This window comes from Lithobates pipiens, unplaced genomic scaffold (genome assembly GCF_037356315.1).
Source record: "Lithobates pipiens isolate NorthernLeopardFrog02 unplaced genomic scaffold, aLitPip1_a1.2 Scaffold_8, whole genome shotgun sequence".
NCBI classification, from domain to species: domain Eukaryota; kingdom Metazoa; phylum Chordata; class Amphibia; order Anura; family Ranidae; genus Lithobates; species Lithobates pipiens.
This window is the reverse complement of record NW_027507903.1, coordinates 207,026,472-207,048,818: the sequence shown is the minus strand read 5'-3', so window position 1 is coordinate 207,048,818 and position 22,347 is coordinate 207,026,472. Positions and strand designations below refer to the sequence as shown.

The window sequence follows — 22,347 nt, the reverse complement described above, 5'->3', positions numbered from 1 at the left end:
GGTCCACAATAGATAGGGTTGACGTGCACCACTGCTGACCGCTCACCTATACTGCAGCAGTCCTTCAGCGGTATAGGGACTAAGAGTTTTGTCACAGGGTCATTTAAAAAATGACATGCAGAGGAAGAGGCAGGCCCTTCCGCAGGGGTGGTAGGGGTAGGGCAGGAGCAACAGGCTTGAGCCAAAGTGGGAAGTTGCAGAAGGTGCGTTCAATTACTTTAAAGGATGCACCAGACTTGGTTGAGTGGCTCGCTCAGCCTTACTCTTCTGCACCCTCCTCATCCTCTCGATCTGCACCCTCTTCTTCACTCTCTGCTATGTGCACCCCCAAAGACACTACCACCAACAACACGACCACCACCACCACCACCACATACCTTCCGCTTGAGTCACTGGAATTATTTTCCGATCCATATCAAGAGGACATTTCTGATGCGCAGCCACTCTTGGTATTGGATCAGGAAGAGGAGGTAGCAACAAGCGCTACTCAGCAGTCTGACGCCAGTACCCAGATCAGCCCAAGGAGGAGGTTGGTCCCCGGTGTTGCTGCCTACTCTACTTATAGCGGTGGGGAAGGTGACGTTGATGATGACGTGTCTAGTGATGTCACGTGGGTGCCCACAAGAGAGGAAGAGGAGGGGAGTTCAGAGGGAGATATGGACCAGCAGATAGGGAGGAGAAGCAGCAATGACTTACATTGCACAGCAGGGACAAAGCAGACTGCAAATGTATCAGGAGCGAGTCATCGACCATGTACGGTCACATCTGGCGCTCCCAGGACACCGGCACATGGCTCCGCAGTGTGGGCTTTTTTTAACGTGTCCGCTGCTGACAATAGCGTTGCCATCTGCAATCTTTGCAGTCAACGCGTTAGTCGCGGTAAGCCCAATACTCACCTAGGGACGACCGCCTTAAGAAGGCACATGAGCAGCCATCACCGAGCCCAGTGGGAGCAACGGAACACACAAAGCCACACTGCAGGCTCTCACCGTCCAGCCTCGTCTTCTACTTCTCCTTCTCCTCTCTCCTCACAATTGTCCTCCACTCCACCTTCCATCACGCCAAGCTCACATTTTTCTGCAAAAAGGCAGGCTTCCGTGGGCCTAATGTTTGAGCGTAAAAAAATGATGACGCCGGATAACCCTCTTGCCCAACGGTTGGCGGCTGGCTTGTCAGAACTCATAGCCCGCCAACTACTGCCATATAAACTGGTGGACTCGGAGGCCTTTCGCAAATTTGTGGCCATTGGAACACCACAATGGAAGGTCCCAGGAAGGAAGTATTTCTCAGAGAAGGGCATCCCAGAGCTATATGGCCATGTTCAGCGGCAAGTGAATGTATCTCTGGCACACAGTGTCGGTGCCAAGATACATCTGACCACAGACACGTGGTCTAGCAAACACGGGCAGGGAAGGTATATCAGTTTTACTGCCCACTGGGTGAACCTTCTGACGGCCGTCAAGCATGTAACCCGTGGCACCCGTGTAGATTTGGTTTTACCGCCACGGATTGCATGCAGGCCTGACTCTTCTTCTCCTCCTCCTACTCCATCCTCCTCCCTCTCCTCCTCAGCTGCCTCCTCCTTTTCCGCTGCTAGCGTCTCTTCCACTGCACCGCCCAAGCTCCCCAGAACCTATTCCACATGCCAGGTGAGACGTTGCCATGCCGTGCTGCGTCTGTTGTGCCTGGAAGCAAAGAGCCACACTGGCCCGGCACTCCTTTCAGCTTTGCGTTCACAGGCAGATGAGTGGCTAACACCGCTCAATTTGACAGTTGGTAAAGTGGTGTGTGACAACGGTGCCAATCTGCTTAGCGCATTGAAACAGGGCAAAATCACGCACGTGCCGTGCATGGCACACGTCTTAAACTTGGTCGTGCAGCGATTCCTTGTCAAATACCCTGGGGTCCAGGACATCTTGCGGCAGGCAAGGAAAATCTCGGCCCATTTCAGAAGATCTTACACGGCCATGGCTCGCCTTGCTGACATTCAGCGGCGACACCATCTGCCGGTCAGACGTCTTATTTGCGATTGCCCGACGCGATGGAACTCAACCTTCTATATGCTTGATAGGCTGCTCCAGCAGAAACGTGCAGTTAACGTCTACCTGTATGAACTCTGCGAAAGAAACGGTTCTGGGGAGCTGGGTTTTTTTTCACCGCGCCAGTGGCTGCTCATGCGCGACACATGCAGACTTCTGCGGCCATTTGAGGAGATCACCAAACTGGTCAGTCGCAGCCATGGCGCCATCAGTGACATGGTACCTTATGCCTTCTTTCTGGAGCGTGCATTGCGTCGTGTCATTGATCAGGCTGTGGAGGAGCAGGAGCGGGAAGATGAGGAAGTCGCAATGCTGGATGAATTCCCAGGGGGGGCTACTCTATCTGAGACAAGTCAACAACAGGAGTCTGATGAGGAGTCAGAGGAGGATGGTGCCGGGGCGGATGAGCAGGAGCAAGAAGAGCATGCTTTAAACCTTTCTGGGATCCCTGTTGTGCGAGGATGGGGAGAGGAGAATGAAGAGGACGACATTATCCTGGATGATGAGCAGGAGCCAGGCCACCACACCGCTTCCACTTTAGTGCAAATGGGGGCCTTCATGCTCCAGTGTTTTAATAGGGACCCCCGTATAAAAAGCATGAGGGTCAAGGACCAGTACTGGGTGGCAACGTACTTAGACCCCCGGTACAAACACAAAATGGCGGAAATGTTACCGCCGTCGCAGAGGGCTGTCAGAATGCAGCACTTCCAGGCCTTGCTTCGAGAAATGCTGCATTCTGCTTTTGCGTGCGCTGGCAGAGGAGCAATTCCCACTCCCAGAGAAGGATTTGCGGGTACCAATCCAACAGCGCCTGCAAGAAGAGGCCGGTTTGAAGATGTGTTGGTGACTTCGGATATGAGGTCATTCTTTCAGCCGACCCATCGACAGGTGTCATCCGGATCCAGCATCAGGGAACGCCTAGACCGTCAGGTGTCCGACTACATTGGGTTAACGGCCGATGTGGACGCTCTGAGGAGTGATGAACCCCTAGACTACTGGGTGGGCAGGCTTGACCTCTGGCCAGAGCTTGCCCAATTTGCAATCGAACTGTTGGCTTGCCCCTCATCCAGTGTCCTGTCCGAAAGGACGTTCAGCGCAGCAGGGGGGATTGTGACCGATAAGCGTACTCGCCTAGCTCACCACAGTGTTAACTACCTCACATTTCTAAAAATGAATGAGGCATGGATCTCGGAGGAATTCAACACATGTGATCAGTAGACCATGTATATGTCTATAAACAATTTTTGGAATCAAGCACACAGACCTTCTTAATTCATTTGGCTCACTTCCCTGACCCAAAAAAGCACACCGTACTATATGCCCCTACCCTCCTCTTTGAAGAGGTTGAGCGGTGTCATATTTCTACTGGGGCTGCTTATTATGAGGGGTTCCCACCATCCCTGTGCTGTGCTGACTTCCTCCTGGGTGTTCTTATTATGAGGGGCTCCCACCATCCCTGTGCTGTGCTGACTTCCTCCTGGGGGTTCTTATTATGAGGGGATCACACCATCCCTGTGCTGTGCTGACTTCCTCCTGGGGCTGCTTACGGTGCTGCTGTCAGCGCTGTATGTCACGGAGCTGCTGTCAGCGCTGTATGTCACGGAGCTGCTGTCAGCGCTGTATGTCACGGAGCTGCTGTCAGCGCTGTATGTCACGGAGCTGCTGTCAGCGCTGTATGTCACGGAGCTGCTGTCAGCGCTGTATGTCACGGAGCTGCTGTCAGCGCTGTATGTCACGGAGCTGCTGTCAGCGCTGTATGTCACGGAGCTGCTGTCAGCGCTGTATGTCACGGAGCTGCTGTCAGCGCTGTATGTCACGGAGCTGCTGTCAGCGCTGTATGTCACGGTGCTGCTGTCAGCGCTGTATGTCACGGAGCTGCTGTCAGCGCTGTATGTCACGGAGCTGCTGTCAGTGCTGTATGTCACGGAGCTGCTGTCAGCGCTGTATGTCACGGAGCTGCTGTCAGCGCTGTATGTCACGGAGCTGCTGTCAGCGCTGTATGTCACGGAGCTGCTGTCAGCGCTGTATGTCACGGAGCTGCTGTCAGCGCTGTATGTCACGGAGCTGCTGTCAGCGCTGTATGTCACGGAGCTGCTGTCAGCGCTGTATGTCACGGTGCTGCTGTCAGCGCTGTATGTCACGGAGCTGCTGTCAGCGCTGTATGTCACGGAGCTGCTGTCAGCGCTGTATGTCACGGAGCTGCTGTCAGCGCTGTATGTCACGGAGCTGCTGTCAGCGCTGTATGTCACGGAGCTGCTGTCAGCGCTGTATGTCACGGAGCTGCTGTCAGCGCTGTATGTCACGGAGCTGCTGTCAGCGCTGTATGTCACGGAGCTGCTGTCAGCGCTGTATGTCACGGAGCTGCTGTCAGCGCTGTATGTCACGGAGCTGCTGTCAGCGCTGTATGTCACGGAGCTGCTGTCAGCGCTGTATGTCACGGTGCTGCTGTCAGCGCTGTATGTCACGGAGCTGCTGTCAGCGCTGTATGTCACGGAGCTGCTGTCAGTGCTGTATGTCACGGAGCTGCTGTCAGCGCTGTATGTCACGGAGCTGCTGTCAGCGCTGTATGTCACGGAGCTGCTGTCAGCGCTGTATGTCACGGTGCTGCTGTCAGCGCTGTATGTCACGGAGCTGCTGTCAGCGCTGTATGTCACGGAGCTGCTGTCAGCGCTGTATGTCACGGAGCTGCTGTCAGCGCTGTATGTCACGGAGCTGCTGTCAGCGCTGTATGTCACGGAGCTGCTGTCAGCGCTGTATGTCACGGTGCTGATGTCAGTGCTCTGTATTACGGTGCTGCTGTCAGTGCTCTGTATCTCCTGCACCCTCTTGTTTGCCTACCCTGGTCCCTGACCTTCCCTCTCCTCCATTGCCTTCATTAGCTCCATAGTCCTGAATTGTCAGAACAATTTCCCAAATAAAAAAAAAATGCTTGTAGTTATCGATCCCAAATTCACCTCATACATGTATTATGCTATTGTCCAGGTGGTGGGACTACGTGCTACCCCCTAATAATTACCCCGTGGCCGCAAATTCGACCTAAAGGTTTGCGAAATTCGCCTCCCATTGAAGTCAATGGAGCCCGCGGCGAACGGTCGTTTTCGCGAACGTTTGTGTCCGTTCGCGTTTCGCGTTCGCGAAACGTCCCGTCGGAAGTTCGTCCATCACTAATCACCAGGACAATGAATCAGTTAATTTGGATTGTCACAAGTGAGGAAATATTATAGTGTTACAGCGGGCAATTTAATATATTAGGCAATTACAGTATATATTCAAAATCAGTTACATTTACATATTTTTTAACAACTTCCTTAGATTAGTAAGCTCTATTTTATGGGCTTGGTCCTACTAAATGAAAATATCTTGGTAGTGTTTATGAAATAGACAGAAAAGTATAAGCTGCTGAAAATATGTCCAGGTCTCCCACAGTGGTACACAGTCCACCAGTCATGCTCACAATCTCATGCACATTGACAATAATGGCTACATCTATATGGATGTCTTTTTGGAATTTAATGCTGAAGAACTTGAATCAATTGGAGGAGAAACTTCTTAGTAGAAAATGCTTACAGAGGCAGGCACACACTACAGTCTCAAATCAGGTCTTAACCTCAATATCCCAGGAGCTCTCTGCCACCCAGCATCCACAGGTAGCTCCTAAGTGAGGGAGACAAAATATCCTTTTTTGGACCAGAACTTTAGGACAGTGCCCTCCAACAAAAATCCATAAGCAAACTTCTCCAGTCCCCCAGCTCAGCTCCTCGTGGGGCCCAGATTTCAATTTCTTGTCTCAGTAGCTATCTCCCATGTGCAGCAGCCCCAGAGGAACTGGAATCCACCCTGGAGAGGATAGAACACTTTGGAAAGGCCTCCCAACTATTTATCACCTCCCCAGCCACCTTTTGGATGTCTTCTTTCAGGGATTGGCTGGGGCATGATAAATATTTATACTGGTCATTTGACTCTCCCTGTCCTGTATTCTCATATTCTGTAATCTGCTTCTCCCAGAGGCAGGTGGGAGAAATCAAACACCCAACTAGGAAACCCTGACTAGACAAAAATAATAGATCACTGCTGCACTGACTGCAGTTAAGCCAAAAACTAGATTTAGCCTAGCAGCCTAACTAGAAACAGGAGCTACATAGGTAATAGAAAGGGGATTGTTCAATCACACAATTATACTCATCATTCTTTTAACAAGTCACTTTTCATTTATGAAACTTAAGTTTTGGGGGTTTATGTGGCTTCATTGTTTTGCATCTGTTGTACGGCTACCATACAATAAAATGTTTTTGCTCTTGTTACAGCACTGTTTTGAATTGCAATGTAGCTTTTAGTCACAGAGCTTTGTGTTATATTGCAGGGCGAATCTTAAACAGATTTTCAAAAGATACTGCTATACTTGATGATCTCCTCCCACTGACTGTTTTTGACTTCATACAGGTGAGCCTATTCCTAAAACAATTGGTTTAGCAGATTTTGGAAAAACAGAAAATTGCGGTTAGGGATGAACTTTTCACATCTTTTTTTTTAATTAGGCTATGTCTTCCCATAGCTAATGATTGCTTCAGCAAAAATCAATGGGACAATCTGCCAAACTAGTGAATCATCTCCCAGAAAACTAGTGAATCATCTCCCAGAAATACTCTTACTGTTATGATGATGATTATTATTGTTATTACCGTAAAGTAAAGGTCTGGCTTTGTTAGGGAAAAACAATCCTCTCCAGGTCAAATGTATACTTTGGAAAAGTTTTGGCAATTTTTTTGCACATTTTTACTTGCTTCTGTTTTGTAAATGATGCAAGTCATATGCCCTTTTTGACTCTGACTGCTAAGTGAGAGAATGCTTTTGTCCCAGTTAGTCTCAAGGTTGTACTAAAAAAGCTGCAGCCTTAGTACTCTGTTGCTGTTATTTAGACTAAAGATATTGTGCCGATTTCAGAAATTTGACCTCAAGCTCTGTGCTGACTTCTATGAAAACAATGAGCCAATCACAGATAATATGTTTGGGAAGTCCTGTACACATAACACTGTTGCGTTGGTTGCTGCATATTGAAATTGATTATTACAAGACAGTAAAGTTAGGACAGAGTATATAGCTCAGCCTCACAGATCAGGGTATATAGTTCAGCATTACAGATCAGGGTATATAGCTCAGTCTCACAGATCAGGGTATACAGCTCAGCCCCACAGATAAAGGTATATAGCTTAGCATTACAGATCAGGGTATACAGCTCAGCATTACAGGTCAGAGTATACAGCTCAGCCTCACAGATCAGGGTATATAGCTCAGCCTCTGTCAAAAACTAAGAAATCAGACCGAGGCAGAAGTACAGTTAAATCACACTTGTTTAATAATAAAAGTAAAAAGAACAAACATAGTCAAAACATAGCCAGATTTCATTAACTGGAATGGATAGGCAGCCAAGCCAGAAGTTAGGGATCAAAGTAGTGGAACAGCAAGAAGGAGCTGGAGCCAAAAGGGATGTCAGCAAAGCCAGTCTTTAAACAGAAACGCAGGAGATGTTTCTTGTGATGTTGACCAAGGCGAAGGCAGAGACCCTCTGGACTGGACGGCTTAAGTAGGCAGGACTGATGAGCAGGATATGAACAACAGCTGAGTAACTGTGGAGAGAGATGGGAGCTGGCAATTAGCCGACAGCTGAGCGGCCAGCTCAGAGAAGGAAGGGCTGAGCCCAGCCCTGACAGTATCCCCTCAGAGGACCACCAGACTTGAGGGGAAAACATCTATGGAAATCACGGAGGAGGACAGGGGCATGTATGTCCGAGGATTAGACCCAAGAGTGTTCTTCTGGATCGTACCCTCTCCAATGCACCAGGTGCTGTATGCGCCCACGGAACCTACAGGAGTCAATTTGTCTGTACTTCAAACTTCTCATGGTTCTCAACCAGTACAGGGTGAGGACATGGCACCAAGGTGGTAAAGCAGTTGCAGATCAAAGGTTTTAATAAGGAGACATGGAATACCTTTGAAATATGCATATTAGAAGGAAGATCTAATGCGTAAGCCACTGGGTTAATCCTGTGAAGAATATGGAAAGGCACAATAAACCAAGGAGCGAACTTCAGTGAGGGAAAACAAAGTCGAAGGTTCAGCCAGACCCTGTCCCCAACCTGGTAGGAAGGTGCAGTTAGGCGTCTGCAGTCAGCATGGAGTCTGTACCTATCATTAGCATGATGCAAAGCCTCCTGGTCTTGTGCCCAAGTGGAATGAAGACACAGAGATGCTCCTCTAACGCAGGAATACTCTGCAGAACAAACGAGTCCGGCAACATGGAAGGTTGGAAACCATAATTCGCCATAAACGGGGACAATCAGGAAGCAGAATTCAAGGCACTGGTGTGAGTAAACGCTGCCCATGGTAATAGGTCTGACCAGTTGTTATGATGGTCAGAAATATAGCAATGTGGAAATTGCTCCAAGGACTGATTGGCTCATTCAGTGGCCCCATTAGGCTGCGGTGATACGTAGAGGAGAAAACAAGCTGAATTCCCAACTTTGCACAAAAAGCCCACCAGAACTGGACACAAACTGACTACCCCTGTCCGAGACAATCACCTTTGGTAGCCCATGTAAGCAAAAGATCTCCTGAGCAAAAATGGAAGCCAGTTCCTTAGAAGTGGGCAACTTCTTAAGTGGAATACAATGACACATCTTTGAGAACCGGTCAACCACCATAAGGATAACTTTGTTGCCCTGGGAGTTGGGTAACTCCACAATGAAATCCATAGACAGGTGGGTCCAGGGCCTCTCTCCATTGGGTATGGGTTGTAGGAGACCCACTGGTGAGTATTTGAGTCTTACTCTGAGCACACACGGAACAGGCAGCTACGAAGGCAGTTACATCAGCACGTAGACTAGGCCCCCAGAATTGTTGGGAAATGGCCCAAATTAGTTGATTCCTCCCAGGGTGGCCAGCAGCCTTAGGAGAATTGTAAGTCTGGTGCACGGCAGTATGGAGACTCTCTGGGACAAAGCAGTGGTCACAAGGCAGAGCATGGACCTGAGCAGCAAGAATTTTGTCACCCAAAGGAGAAGTGAGAGGTGCGAACCATAGCCCGAATACAATCAGGAGGAATCACAGGAACCAGAAGCGACTCCAACTTGGAAGTGGAGGAAAATTTTTGTGACAAGGTGTCAGCCCTTACATTCTTAGTACCGGGTAAGAATAAGACAATGTAATTTAAAATTGACAAGAAAAGAGCCCATCGCACCCTTCTGGGAGAGAGACGTTTAGCTTCAGACAAGAATGTGAGATTCTTATGGTCAGTAAGAATGAGAACCGGTACAGTGGTACCTTCGAGGAGATGTGTCCATTTTTTCAGGGCTAAAATGATCGCCAACAGCTCTCTGTCACCAATCTCGTAATTGCACTCCACAGGTGACGATTTCTTGGAAAAGTAGCCACAAGGATGCATAGCGCTCTCAGAGGACGTTGAGACAGAAGGGCGCCAACACCAATCTCAGAAGCATCAACCTCAAGGATAAAAGGTAATATAGGATCAGGATGTGCCAACACAGGAGCAGAAACAAAGGCAGCCTTGAGACTCTCAAAGGTCTTAATGGAGTCCGGAGACCAACTCTGTGGGTAACCTCCCTTTCTGGTCATATCAGTCAGAGGCTTGAAACTTCTGATATTAAATGGCAAAGCCCAGGAAACGCTGCAGAGGACGTAAACCCACGGGTCTGATGACATTTTCTATGGGTTCATCGGAAAACCTGCAGTGAAAATGACCTAGCCCAGGAATTTAACCAGTTCACAATGGAACTTGCACTTCTCCAGTTTACAATAGAGATTGTTCTCCCTTAGTTTCTGAAGCACACGACAGACATCTGTGTGGTGGCTCTCCAGGGACTTGGAAAATATGAGGATATCAGTGAGATAAACCACCACACATTACTGCAACAAATCTCGGAGGACATCATTAATAATTAATTAATTCCTGGAAAACTGTTGGGGCGTTACAAAGGCCAAAAGGCATTACGAGGTACTCATAATGGGCTGTTCTGGTGTTAAATGCAGTTTTCCACTCGAAAACACATGATTGTATGCCGCTCTCAAATCAAGCTTTGTGAAAACCGTTGCTCCCTTGAGACAGTCAAATAACTCCGTAATCAGCTAAATCGGATAGGCATTCTTAATCGTGAAGGATTTGCAGATGAAACCTCGAGAAAGTGCGTCTGCAACATACTCCTCCATGGCCTTATCCTCCAAGACCGACAAATGGTAAACCTGGCTACAAGGGAGTATGGCCCTAGGTTGCAGGTCAATTGCTCAATCATATGACTAGTGTGAAGGCAAACTACCGGCTTGACCTTTGTCAAAGACATCGCTAAAATTGCGGTACTCCTCTGGCAGGGAGGAGAGTGAAGAGGTGCACAGAACCTTGGATACCTTCTGGAAGCATGTCTCACTGCATTGTTTTGACCAGGAGAGAACCTCAGCATGGAGCCAATCAAAAGAGCTGTTGTGCCTCTGTAACCAAGGATAAACAATAACCAGCGGAAACTTGGGTGAGGAAATAACTTGGAATTGGATTATCTCATGGTGAAGAGCCCCTATGGCCATGGACAACAGAACAGTCTCATGAGTCACATGGGTAGGCTCCCGTCAAGAGCCTCAATGGCAAGTGGAGTGCCATGCAGCTGCAGCGGAATTGAGTGCTTCAATACAAAGGCAGCATCAATGACCAGGCCTGCAACTCCAGAGTCAATTAGAGCCTGTATCTCGATGGACGACTCAGCCCAATAAAGGGTAACTGAACCAGGGGCTTATCCTTATGGATAACTGGGGATGAAACAATGCCACCTAAGATGTGTCCATGACAGGACCTCAAGGTTCAGGCGTTCGATTGATGGGTAGGACAAAACTTCAAAAAGTGACCGGCCTGGCCCCAATAAAGGCACAATCTCTCCCTCCTCCTAAAGGTACTCCCATCCGTAGAGAGACGCGTGAAACCCAAGTGCATGGGTTCACCTTCACTGACTGGTGACTCTGTACCAGGAGGCATGGGAGGTGAGGGAGTTACGGGTGGGACTGCAAAGCTTGGAGACAAACATACAGGAGGCTTCCGCAATCGCTCCTTAAAAGAGTCTTTCTCTGAGTCTGGAGTCAATGAGGATGGCAACTTCTCCAGATCAGTGGGTATATCTCGGGCTGCTATCTCATCCTTGATGGTATCTGAGAGACCAAGAGAAAAAGCAGCCATGAGAGCCTCATTGTTCCATGTAACCTCTGCTACCAGAGTACAGAATTCAATGGCTTAGTCAGCAACAGTTCTCTTACTCGTGTTCGATGGACATGAGGCACTTGGCAGCAGCAACGGAGCGTGCAGGAACATCAAATACCCTTTTAAACAAAGCCACAAACTCAGCGTAGCTCAAGACAACAGGTTTTTGCGTCTCCCATAGAGGGTTTGCCCAGGCCAAGGCTCTCTCAGAAAGCAAAGGTATCACGAAACCTACTTTGCTTCTGTCCGTGGGAAACGCCTGGGGCATTATCTCAAAGTATAGCTCAACCTGGTTGAGAAACCCTCTGCATTGGACTGGATCACCCCCAAATACCTGGGGAAGTGGAGCAGAACCAGACGTACCTCTTATAGAGGTAACACTCAAGGTGGGTGCCTGCAGAGAAACCGGCGCAGCAGCAGGGTCAGCCTGCAACATAGGTTGTACCGGGGTGGCCACAGTGGGAGATGCCAGTTGTGCTGTGTGACTCAGGAGTGTTTGTAACGCCATGGCGAACTGATCCATGCGGTTAACCAGTTCATTAAATCTGGAAAAAAATATTACCAACAAGTGGTTCAGTAACCAAAATGGATAGGCAGCCAAGCCAGAAATCAGGGATCTAAGTAGTGGAACAGCAAGCAGGATCTGGAGCCAGAAGGGATGTCAGCAAAGCCAGCCTTTAAACAGGAATGCAGGAGATGTTTCTTGTGATGTTGACCAAGGCGAAGGCAGAGACCCTCTGGACTGAATGGCTTAAGTAGGCATGAGCGGGATATGAACAACAGCTGAGTAACTGTGGAGAGAGATGGGAGCTGGCAATTAACCGACAGATGAGCGACCAGCTCAGAGAAGGAAGGGTAAATAGCTCAGCATTACAGATCAGTAGCTCAGCCTCACAGATCAAGGTATACAGCTCAGCGTTACAGATCAGGGTATTTAGCTCAGCCTCACAGATCAGGGTATATAGCTCAGCATTACAGATCAGTGTATATAGCTCAGCCTCACAGATCAGGGTATACAGCTCAGCATTACAGATCAGAGTATATATCCACAGTCAGCCCTAGGCACGCACAAATCTTGGAATCTATCTACAGTCAGCTCTGGCCATCTACAGTCAGCACAAGGCATCAGTCAGCTGACATGCTTCTTGGTGGGGGATAACATGTACTTTAACTTGGCTCTTGCCTGCTTCCAGGGTCCTCTCCATAGCCTTGTTGGAGAATCCAATCAGCTTCCTTCTTCTAATCCCTTGGTATGGCTTACCTTGCTGATCTGTTTTCAGTGCAGTGGCAGCTGACAACCCCCTCCCGCCCACAGCACGTAAGTGACAACTCCTCCCCGCCCAGTTCAATGTGATCGAGAAAGACCCACCGCCCATCTGGTAGCCAGCAGTAAGCACTCCTTGGGTGCAGGCAGCACCTCCAGTGTCAGCTCCTCCCGCGTCTCCTCTCTGTTCTCCAAATTGCTAGGCATCCAATAGGATTGCCTGATGCTTTGGTCAATCAGGAAACAGGTCTCACGGCCTGCCTCCTCATTGGCGGGGAGGAATGTTAGTGTGAAAATAGCAAAAATTTATTCTAACCATTCTTGAACTATTTTTGCAGTGTGGCAGGGTGCATTATCGTGCAGAAACAGCCACTGCCACCTGGGAATACTATTTCCATGAAGGGGTGTACTTGGCCACAAGCAATATTTAGGTAGGTGGTACATGTCAAGTACTATCCACATGAATGGCAGGGCCCAAGGCTTTCCACCAGAACTTTGCCCAAAGCATCACACTGCCTCTGCCGGCTGGCCTTCTTCCCATACTGCATTCTTTTGCCATCTCTTCCACAGGCAAGTGATACACACACACACATCCGGCCATCCATATGATGTAAAAAATGTGATTCTTCAGACCAGACCACCTTCTTCCATTGTGCTGTGGTTCACTTTGGATGCTCATGTGCCCATTGTAGATGCTTTTGGCTGTGGAGATGGGTCAACATGGGCACCATGACTAGTCTTTGGCTACTTTCAGAACATCAACTTCAGGGACAACATGTTTACTTGCTGCCTAATATATCCCACCTGCTTTCAGATGCCATTGTAACTGGATAATCAATGTTGTTCACTTAACCTGTCAGTGTTCATAAAGCTATGGCTGATTGTTGTATGTCTATACAGTATATATGTCCCAATTTGCATCTTATGTAACTTTCTCTTGTGTTTCTAGTTGGTCCTTATTGTGATTGGGGCAATAACAGTGGTTTCTTTACTGGAACCTTATATCTTCTTGGCTACCATACCTGTGATCATTGCATTTGTTATACTTAGATCCTATTTTCTTCACACTTCCCAGCAACTGAAACAGTTAGAATCTGAAGGTAAGGGCAACAGAGATACATTATCTTAAATGCAAATATTACCTTCCCACTGTCATAATATTATCTAGTCCTTTAGAGCATTCATTTGTACTTCCATAAATTTAATATACATATTGATTTAGTTTGATTACATGGAATGTGGGGAGGAGGACAGTTTAATGCTGATGTCAACACCGAAGGATTCTCTGAGCAATTGTTCAGAGAGGTTCACACCCAAAATTCTTCTGCGTTCACAGGCTTCACATATCAGGTGTAAACTGTGCCAGCTCTGACTATTCAAGTTGTGTGGAGGCCTGTAATCCATTGCTGTTTTGCATTATAAACATCATAAGCAGTCTTTGTAAGCAGTCGCTATAATGTAACACAAATTAAGTACCTAAATGTACATAAATGCGCCCTGTATTATTGCCCTCTGTTTATGGGTGTTAGCCTGCATTTAAGAAGTGACATCTATTGCAACAAAGTTTGGTTATAAATCAAGCTGAGAGATCATTGACTTCTGTCCTAATCAAAGATGACAGTACAATGTGTTTACAAATCAAATGTGTTCCTGCAGTGTCTGGGAAGCATTCAATGCATACAATCAGTGGTGGCTCTAATAGGGCTGGCCATACATTAATCTTTTCTTTTTTTTTTTTTGTTTAATCAGTTTAAAAAAACTGAACGGATTCCCCTATCCACACAAACGTGATGTGTTATTGTATTCTGTCAGCAGGGAACCCTCTGCTGTCTGTGGGCAGAATCAGTCTACTTTCTCCACTGCAGGAAGTGCTCTTCGCAGTGGCACTGCAGTTGGAGAGGAAGTATGGCGGAACATGGTTTCCTGCTTCCGCCCCATGTGACTCTAGTGGCCATATTGGGTCAGGTAGAGCCTTTTTAAGGCCCTGGCTACCAGGTTTGGCATGCATTTTGGAAGTTGGTAGAGTAGGGAAAGGTAACTCACCTGGAAGGGACAGAACTAGCAATGAGGAAATGTTCCCAACGAGAAGGGAAAGTGTAGGGAAAGTGTAGTGTTGCGACTTCTCTGATCATCTGCCTGCTTGGGCACAAGATGGGCAGGCTGCATTCTACCCCTCACTACAGGTGCTGTCAGTTCAGCTGAATCCTGCTAGCTTTACACACTGTTGGAACTGTGATGCCCCGTACACACGAGCGGACTTTTCAACATCCAAAGTCCGTCAGACCGAGTCCGTCAGACTATCCGATCGTGTGTGGGCTGCAACGGACTTTAGCTTCGCAAAAGTCTGACGGACTTTAGAAATGAAGCATGCTTCAAATTTTCCCGACGGAACTCCGCCGGACCCGGTCCCCTTCGAAAAATCCGCTCGTGTGTATGCTACTCCGACGGACTAAAACCGACGCTAGGGCAGCTATTGGCTACTGGCTATGAACTTCCTTATTCGAGTCGGGTCGTACGTCATCACGTTCGAATCCGTCGGAGTTTAGTGTGATCGTGTGTGGCCAAGTCCGTTCGGCCGAAAAGTCTGTCAGAACTCCGGCGGAATTCCGGCGGAACTCCTTTGGAAGTCTGTCGGACATAAGTCCTCTCGTGTGTACGGGGCATGAGTGTTCCCGACTCGGCTGCCTTTCCATCAAGTTATTTGTGAACTGTCTCTGCATTATTTCAATACAAGTTCTTACATTGAAAATTAATAGGAAAAATTATTGCGCAGGTAGAAACATAAATGCTGCTGGCAACAACACAATAGCACACATTGTGAAAAAACGGAATAAAAGGCAAATGTTGCCACGCTGAACATTAAAAATTAAATATAAAGAAAAAAAATCTATATGGTGAAACAATTCATGCTGTTCTCCATTATGTAGAAAATGGTAATCCAAAATCTGAAATTCCTGTGATGTATATCTAATGTGAGTGAATAAGGCAAATTAATATACCAATCACCCAGGTGCACCTCCACCAGAAATCATATAAATTGCCTCCTTATCAGGAACTTTTGACTCCAAATTATTATTATTAATAAGCCCAAGATAGAAAGGTCCAATCCTTCTCATCTGTTATGATAGTGGAGGTAATGTCATGGCTAGAGAATCAACCCATCACAATGATCATGGGAATAGATTAAGAATGTCCTCATGGTGTAAAACGGTAAATCCATTTATTCAAATATAGTGGAACTAAAAACTCACAGTATTGCAGATATGATTCCATCATATACAGTGCCTTGGAAAAGTATTCATACCCCTCATATTTTTCACATTTTGTCATGTTATAACCAAAAACGTATATCATTTATTGGGATTTTTTGTGATAGACCAACACAAAGTAGGACATAATAGTGACATGGAAGGAAAATGATAAATGTTTTTCACAATTATTTTACAAATAAATAGTGCGACGTGCATTTGTATGCAGTCACTCTGAGTCAATACTCTGTAGAACCACCTTTCCCTGCAATTGCAGCTGCAGGTCTTTTTGGGTATGTCTCTACCAGCTTTACACATCTAGATTTGCCCATTCTTATTTGCAAAATAGCTCAAACTCTGTCACATTGGATGGAGACCGTCAGCAAACAGCAATTTTGAGGTCTTGCCACATATTCTCGATTGGATTTAGGTCTGGACTTTGACTGGGCCATTCTAACACATGAATATGCTTTGATTTAAACCATTCTATTGTAGCTCTAGCTGTATGTATAGGGTTGTAGTCCTGCTGGAAGGTGGACCTCTTCCCCAGTCTTAGGTCTTTTGCAGACTCTAACAGGTTTTCTTCTAAGATTGCCCTGTATTTGGTTCCATCTATCTTCCCATCAACTCTGACCAGCTTCCCTGTCCCTGCTGAAGATAAGCATCACCATGACATGATGCTGCCACCATTATGTTTCACGGTGGGTATGTGTTCAGAGTGATGTGCAGTGTTAGGCCGCGTACACACGGGCGGACTGTTGGCTCAACTTTGTCCGCTGAACAGTGTTTCAGCGGACAGTCCGCTCGTGTGTGGGGCTTCAGCGGACAGTTTCAGCGGACAGTTTGACGAACAAAGTTTTTCGGAAATTCCGAAAAACTGTCCGCTGAAACTTGGTTTGAGCGAACAGTCCGCCCGTGTGTAGGCTACTTTCGAAATGAGCAAACTGTTCCCGCTCGGAGGGAAGTCTGCTCATTTCGAGCGCGTGTGCAGGTAGGCGGGGCCCGCGAAGGAGACGTCGCGGGCTCCACCGCCTGGAATGGACTTAAAGGGGAACCCCAACGCCGAAAAAAATCGGCGTGGGGGTCCCCCCAAAGTCCACAACAGACCCTTGTCCGAGCACGCTACCCGGCCGGCCAGGAAAGGGGGGCGAGCGAGCGCGCCCCCCCCTCCTGAGCCGTACCAGGCCGCGTGCCCTCAACATGGGGGGTGCCTTGGGGAAGGGGGGGCCGCGCGGCCCCCCCACCCCAAAGCACCTTGTCCCCATGTTGATGAGGACAAGGGCCTCTTCCCGACAACCCTGGCCGTTGGTTGTCGGGGTCTGCGGGCGGGGGGCTTATCGGAATCCGGGAGCCCCCTTTAATAAGGGGGCCCCCGGATACCGGCCCCCCACCCTATGTGAATGAGTATGGGGTACAATGTACCCCTACCCATTCACCTGTAAAATAAAAGTACCCAAAAAAAAACAACACACGAGATAAAATATTTTATTGCACAGCTCCGGGGGTCTTCCGTCTTCGGGGGTCTTCTCTCCGGACTCCTCCGCTATCTTCTTGTAGCTCTTTTGCTAGCGGAGGAGTCCGGCTTTCTTCCTCCCCGCCGCCGGCCTCTTCTCCCGACTTCGGGGGTCTTGTCCCCCTCTTCGGTTCTTCTGCCGGGCCACCGCGCCTTCTTATAGCTCTTTTGCAGGCGGTGGCCCGGTCTTCTGTCGCCGCTGTCGCCGCCGCCTTCCGTTCTTGTTCTTCTTCTTGTTCTTCTTGTTCTTCTCCAGGAGATGTTGACACGTCGCTCTCTCCGGCCGGAATGCCAGAGCCGCGCTGAGCGGCCACTTATATAGTGACAATGGGGCGGTGTCACATGGTATATGTCACATGGGTTGGTCACATGGTGACCCCGCCCCCTTACGATGTCATAGTCCCCATGTGACATCAACCCATGTGACCAACCCATGTGACATATACCATGTGACACCGCCCCATTGTCACTATATAAGTGGCCGCTCAGCGCGGCTCTGGCATTCCGGCCGGAGAGAGCGACGTGTCAACATCTCCTGGAGAAGAACAAGAAGAACAAGAAGAAGAACAAGAACGGAAGGCGGCGGCGACAGCGGCGACAGAAGACCGGGCCACCGCCTGCAAAAGAGCTATAAGAAGGCGCGGTGGCCCGGCAGAAGAACCGAAGAGGGGGACAAGACCCCCGAAGTCGGGAGAAGAGGCCGGCGGCGGGGAGGAAGAAAGCCGGACTCCTCCGCTAGCAAAAGAGCTACAAGAAGATAGCGGAGGAGTCCGGCGAGAAGACCCCCGAAGACGGAAGACCCCCGGAGCTGTGCAATAAAATATTTTATCTCGTGTGTTGTTTTTTTTTTGGGGTACTTTTATTTTACAGGTGAATGGGTAGGGGTACATTGTACCCCATACTCATTCACATAGGGTGGGGGGCCGGTATCCGGGGGCCCCCTTATTAAAGGGGGCTCCCGGATTCCGATAAGCCCCCCGCCCGCAGACCCCGACAACCAACGGCCAGGGTTGTCGGGAAGAGGCCCTTGTCCTCATCAACATGGGGACAAGGTGCTTTGGGGTGGGGGGGCCGCGCGGCCCCCCCTTCCCCAAGGCACCCCCCCATGTTGAGGGCACGCGGCCTGGTATGGCTCAGGAGGGGGGGGCGCGCTCGCTCGCCCCCCTTTCCTGGCCGGCCGGGTAGCGTGCTCGGACAAGGGTCTGTTGTGGACTTTGGGGGGACCCCCACGCCGTTTTTTTTCGGCGAGACGTCGCGGGCCCCGCCTACCTGCACACGCGCTCGAAATGAGCGGACTGTTGCCTCGTGTGTGGGCGAGTCCGCTCATTTCAAAAGTTGCGCGGACTTAGTACGACGAACAAAGCTTGCCGTATTTGTCCGCTCAAAAAGTGCCATGTGTGGGCGTGTTCGTTCATTCAAAAGTTTGAGCGGACTGTTTGACGAACTTAGTTTCGGCAGACAGTCCCCGCGTGTGTACGCCGCCTTAGTTTTCCACCACACAAAATTTTATTTTTAGGCCAAAAAGTTAAATTGGGGTCTCATCTGACCAGAGCACCTTCTTCCACATGTTTGCTGTGTCCCCCACATGGCTTCTTGCAAACTGTAAATGGGACTTCTTGTGGCTTTCTTTCAACAATGGCTTTCTTCTTTCCACTCTGCCATAAAGGCCAGATTTGTGGAGTGCACGACTAATAGTTGTCTCACCGCAGCTGTGGATCTCCTCCAGAGTTACCACAGGCCCCTTGGTTGCTTCTCTGATTAGTGCTCTCCTTGCCCGGCCAGTCAGTTTAGGTGGATGGCCATGTCTTGGTAGGTTTGCAGTTGTGCATACTCTTTCCATTTTTGGATGATGGATTGCACAGTGCTCAGTGAGATGTTTAGAGCTTGGGATATTTTTTATATAACATTTATCTCTGATCTGTCCTGTGGGTTCCTTGGCCTTCATGATGCTGTTTGTTCACTAAGGTTCTCTAACAAACCTCTGAGGGCTTCACAGAACAGCTGACTTTTGAAGGAAAATGGTTCCACTAGATTTTAGTTAGGGGTATCAGAGTAAAGGGGACTGAATACAAATGCATGCCACACTTTTCAGATATTTATTTGTAAAAAAAATGAAAACCAGTTATCATGTTCCTTCTACTTCACATTTATGTGCCACTTTGTGTTATTATTATTATTATTATTTAAGGTACTTATATAGCGCTGTCAACTTACGCAACACTTTACACATATTGGTCTATCAAATAAAATCCCAATAAAATACATTCACCTTTTTAGTTGTAACATGAGAAAATGTGGAAAATTGCAAGGGGTATGAATACTTTTTTCAAGGCACTGTAAACAAGGTAAAAAGTTCCCAGAAACTGATCCACATGCCATGTAACCTCAGCATGCGTGGTGACGTCAGACATGGACTCCCCCATGGAGTCCATGTTTGTGATGTCACGATGCACACAGAGGTTACAGCGCATGTGCATCAGTTCCTGGGAACTTTTTACCCTTGTTTACAAGTATATGCTGCATCATATCTGCAATACTGTGGGTTATTAGTACTACTATATTTGAATAAATGGATTTACAGTATTACACTATGTGGACATTCTTCATCTATTCCCCATGGTAATTGTCATTAATGTCTAAACCACTGGCAACAAAAATGAGTATGCCCATAAGTGAAAATGTCTGAATTGGGCCCAAAGTGTCAATATTCTGTGTGGTCACCATTATTTTCCAGCACTGCCTTAACCCTCTTGGGCATGGATTTCAGCAGAGTTTCACAGGTTGCCACTGGAGTTCTCTTTCACTCCTCCATGATGACATCACGGAGCTGGTGGATGTTAGAGACCTTGTGCTCCTCCACCTTCCATTTGAGTATGCCCCACAGATGTACTATACTATAGCTACGAATAGTCTCTAATACTTATATAAAGGTGAGTGCAAAACATACAACCCCAAAAAATAAATATTTTGATTATGTTGTGTCAAAAAAAGACACAAATGGTAACAAAATAGCAAAGTGCAAAGAGAAAGTTTTTAGGACGCTGCCCCTTACACTCTGCAGAAAAGTCCTGTATTAGACTTCTGGAGGATATACAGGCAATCACACTCGGTAGGAGAATCCTGTATGTACTTCTGGAGGATGAACGTATAATCAAAAAAGAGCCAGATGGCCTCTTACCAGATCTGAAGAACTACAGATTATAAAGGTCAAAATCGCCTCATAACAGTAACCCACTGTGATGATTGTACACCCAATTGGCTCCTGAAGCTTGGTCAGCGTCTCTCTCTCATCCAAAACGACAGGCTGAAACACTCACTCCATGGGCTCCGGCAGCTTCAGTGATCAGCTGTGATGATTCCCCCTGATTTGATCAGAAGGGATGGTGGCTTTCTCCCGTAATATATAGCAGGGTAAATCTGATCATCTTTCCCTTTCTAGCAGTTCCCCCAGTGTAGGTTTAAATGATTTGTTTAAAAAGGAAAAAGGAGTGCTTCATGTGCAGTCAAATCTTTGATATTTATTAAAAAAAAAACTTACACACACATAAATATACAAACAGCTTCCAAATTCTTCAAATCATCAGCTGGTGCATGATGACGTCACGGGGTTCTCTCCAACCAACGCGTTTCCTTGTTAAAAGAATCGACTGGGAATGGAGATGTTGGTAAATGTGATGGACTGGAGACATGCTTAGCCAGTCCATCACCTTTACCTTCCCCGAGCACTGACAGGCTGACCCCCCCCCCCCCCCACCCCTTCAACCTCTGCAGCAATGCTAGCAGCACTCATACATCTATTTCCCAAAGACAACCTCAGAAAGGCCTGTTCTGAGTGGAACTTGTCTTGTAAAACCACTGTATGGTCTTGGCCACTGTGCGGCAGCTCAGACTCAGGGTCTTAGCAATCTTCTTATAGCCTAGGCCATCTTTATGTATTGCAGCAATTCTTTTTTTCAGCTCCTCAGAGAGTTCTTTGCCATGAGGTACCATGTTGAACTTCCAGTGACCAGTATGAGAGCAGGAGAGTGATAACACTAAATTTATCACACCTGCTCCTCAGTAACACCTGAGACCTTGTAATACTAGTGAGTCACATGACACCGGGGAGGGAAAATGGCTAATTGGGCCCAATTTGGACATTTTCACTTAGGGGTGTACTCACTTTTGTGGCCAGCGGTTTAGACATTAATGGCTGTGTGTTGAGTTATCTTGAGGGACCAGCAAATTTACACTGTTATACAAGCTGTACACTCACTACTTTACATTGTAGCAAAGTGTAATTTCTTCATTGTTGTCACATGAAAAGATATAATAAAATATTTACAAAAATGTGAGGGCACATTTGTGAGATACTGTACATCACGAGTTTCCGATATTGGATTATCGTTTTCTTCACCATGGAGAACAGCATGAACTGTTTCACCCTATAGACTTGTTTTTCATTATATTTAATTTTGAATGTTCAGTGCGGCAACCTTAAGTTCTTTCATTGCACTGGGACTGAGTATATTATTGCTGCCGCATCAAGCCATCCCACCAACATGTCAGAATACACTTATCAGCACTGCAGGCAGTACTGATCAATGGAAATGTTTCCAACAAGCCAGTTCAAGAGAAATCAATCATTAGATCGATTTCTCTGGAACTGGAATGGCCATAGATAGATTTACAATTCGACCGGTCTCTGCTGAACCAGCAAAATTTTGATCCCTCTATGGCTAGCTTAAGGGTTGAAGTCAATGATGTTGCATTCTACTTCAAATGTTTAAAAAACAGCAATCACCACTCTCCAATGAAAGAAAAAAATTTATTGATCAAAACACATCTTCCCCATGCTCATACATTTCACCCTATGGCAGGGCTTAATCATAGGGATAATGAATCACAAGGAAGGGCTTGAATGTTTAGACACCAATCATTTTAAAATTCCTTTTCAGTTTTACCAAAACCAGCATGGTAAAGCAAATAAATGTTTGTGTTGATCATTTAATCACATTGAAAAATGTTCTGGACTTCCCAAAGGGAAAGGGTAT

General features: G+C 47.5%; 1 protein-coding gene across 1 annotated transcript in view; it reads left to right on the top strand.

Moving 5' to 3' along the window:
• CFTR (CF transmembrane conductance regulator) overlaps window positions 1-22,347 on the top strand; it is a 275,425-nt gene that overhangs the window by 183,643 nt on the left and 69,435 nt on the right. The window contains exons 18-19 of the mRNA XM_077472949.1: window positions 6,400-6,479; window positions 13,503-13,653. Coding sequence (XP_077329075.1) covers window positions 6,400-6,479; window positions 13,503-13,653 — 231 coding nt within the window. The remainder of the gene's footprint in view (window positions 1-6,399; window positions 6,480-13,502; window positions 13,654-22,347) is intronic.